This window comes from Centroberyx gerrardi, chromosome 12 (genome assembly GCF_048128805.1).
Source record: "Centroberyx gerrardi isolate f3 chromosome 12, fCenGer3.hap1.cur.20231027, whole genome shotgun sequence".
NCBI classification, from domain to species: domain Eukaryota; kingdom Metazoa; phylum Chordata; class Actinopteri; order Beryciformes; family Berycidae; genus Centroberyx; species Centroberyx gerrardi.
The window spans coordinates 4,350,572-4,353,071 of record NC_136008.1 but is presented as its reverse complement, the minus strand read 5'-3'; the positions used below and the strand labels follow the sequence as shown (position 1 = coordinate 4,353,071).

Below are 2,500 nucleotides of genomic sequence, written 5' to 3'. Positions count from 1 at the left end.
TGCAGGACCGGCAGGGTAGAAGTGGTTTAAAGATACAGAGTCGGGGGGGGGGAGACATGTTTGTTTCCTTGCTGTCTGACCTGGTTCTTGACCGGAGTCACCATGCCCTTCTTGCGGTAGTCGACGGACTTGGGCAGCCGCTCCAGCTTGTCGTCCAGCGCCGCCGTGAAGCTGCGATCTCTGTTCACCGGCACCTGGAGACCGGTCATCTTCTCCGTCACCTCCTCCGACGTCTGGAGGAGAGAGAGAGCGGCGTTACATCTTACATCGCGCTCACCAATATTACAAGCAACCATTAGTAAGGAGGTCAAAGGTCAGACTCTCAGCGCCCTGACAGTACACGGAACAAAATATTTCTGAGTCCCTTGAATGATCATCAAAGAAAGAGACGTGCTAGGGGAAAAAAAATGAAAAGAGAGAGGTAGAAAGGATTTATTTTTAGACTCAAGACAAGAGCAAGTAGAGGAGTAATTATGGCAGTTTGACTGCAGAAGGAGCCTTAAAGGATAAGTTTGGCGATTTTAACTCGAAGCGCTTAAGTGAAATGAAAGAAACAGAAGAACAGATGGTCTCTATTTCTTCCACTAAAGGATAAGTTTGGCGATTTTTTTCCTATAATTTGTCTCTTGCAGATATAATACAAGTAATACAGGTATGTAAGAGACACATTTTATATCGGTCCAAAATCACAGAGCTTATCCTTTAATGGAAGAAATAGAAACCGTCTTGTTTCTTTCATTTCACTTACGCGCTTCGACTCGAAATGAAAATGGAAACGCATCCTTCATTTTCAGGCCAACTGTCCTCACATAAACATGAAATTGGCTATTAATACAGCCGGCTTGAGCGTATATACATGCTCCTGTCAGGAATAAACGAGCCCAAACCATTAATGAATGCAAGCTAAACAGGAAAAAAAACACACGAGGCATGCTATATTTCATGTGTCCTTGCTCTCCGCCCATTTTTGATATACAGCTTGTTTACACCCCGGCTCCCGGCGTCCTCATGCAAAAACAGCCATCAGTCACGACCTGCGCTGACATTCATGTCACTCACTACAGCTGATTTAATGGTCACCGAGCCTTTGTTTTGCCTCAGCAGGCTGTGGCGTGCATGTGTGGCTGCAGTCCGCCTCAGCTGAAAACCTGGACTCCAGAGGAAGAAATGGATCGCTGGCACTTAGGGGACTTGTTTTTTTTTTTTTTGTGAGTTTACTACGCTGACCCAAAATACTCCAGCCAGAGACTCCACCAGTGCAATTAAAATGAGCAAAAAGAGTGTCGAACAAAGTGGGGCAAAGCGTACATCCCAGACAATGTGACATGTTTGGTTTCACACGGAGAATGTGAGAAAATGAAAGGAGCGTTTCTCAAGAATGAACACAATCAGCAGAGATGTTAGCTGTCACTATGGGTTGCTAATGACACTGAGGTCGTGGCTAATGCTCTGAATGCAAAGTAAAGCTCTGTTCACACTGCAGCTGAGAGTGTCCCGATTCTGATTCTTTCCCCTCATATGTGACACAGATCTGATGTTTTCTAACTGACTTCTAATCAGTCAAAATTACACCGTAACTGAAATGTGTTTGAAACAAGCAGGAGAAGTGAAGGTACAAAAATGGATGTGACATCTTTTATTGTTATTCTATTCACGTGTACCTTTTCAACGTCAGTTCACACTGCTATTGGATGCGGGTTACATCCTAGAATAGATACGAACAATCGTCCCCAAAAAATATAATACGAGCAAAAATTTGGAATTGAGCGTGAAGTCCTGCAGTGTGACCAGAGCCTTAAAGTCCACTCACCATGTCGCCCAGGTGGTTCATCCCCAGTTCGTAGGAGTGCATGCCCAGTGCCGCCTCCTGGTTGTGGGCTTCAATCATGCGCATGTTCTTCTCCCAGATGGCCCTCCGGATCCCCTCCTCGTCCTAACACACCGACACAGACGACAAAATGCAACAAAAGTACATGTGTGACTTTGTGTAATGTCAGTAACAGAAATTGAAGACACTCTCCACAGGAACTACATTCGTTTAGCACTTTGAAACTGTTACTTAAAAAAATCTGCAGCTCATACAGACACAACGTAGGAAAAGACATGGCAGCATTGCTTGGTTACCTTAAGAAAAAATGCTGCTCTGCTTAGTATTCGTCGTCTTAACAACCATTAGCATAACTATAATCATTACTTTCTATCTTGATATCCATTCCAGTAATGGAATATGCAAATGATGTGAGCAGACTTTGATTCTATTACAGGGATGTCAGTTCAAGGAGGGTTGAATTAGAGGAACTGTTGGAGGAATGCTGATTAAAACCTGGTATTTTATAATAAGAGAGAGAGAGAGAGAGAGGGAGAGAAGGAGGGAGAGAGAGAAGGAGGGAGGGAGAGACAGAGAGAGAGATTCTTCTGCTGACTTCACTGGAATGTGAATGTGAATGTGCCACTTAATGATGCTATCATGTAAACACATGAACACACACACACACACACA

The 2,500-nt window shown here is 44.0% G+C and overlaps 1 protein-coding gene across 1 annotated transcript in view; it reads right to left on the bottom strand.

The window, feature by feature from the left end:
* The window catches only part of ctsk (cathepsin K), an 18,310-nt gene that overhangs the window by 9,830 nt on the left and 5,980 nt on the right, over positions 1–2,500 (bottom strand). The window contains exons 3-4 of the mRNA XM_071910124.2: positions 1,811–1,933; positions 81–233 (exon numbers count right to left, since the gene is read on the bottom strand). Coding sequence (XP_071766225.1) covers positions 81–233; positions 1,811–1,933 — 276 coding nt within the window. The remainder of the gene's footprint in view (positions 1–80; positions 234–1,810; positions 1,934–2,500) is intronic.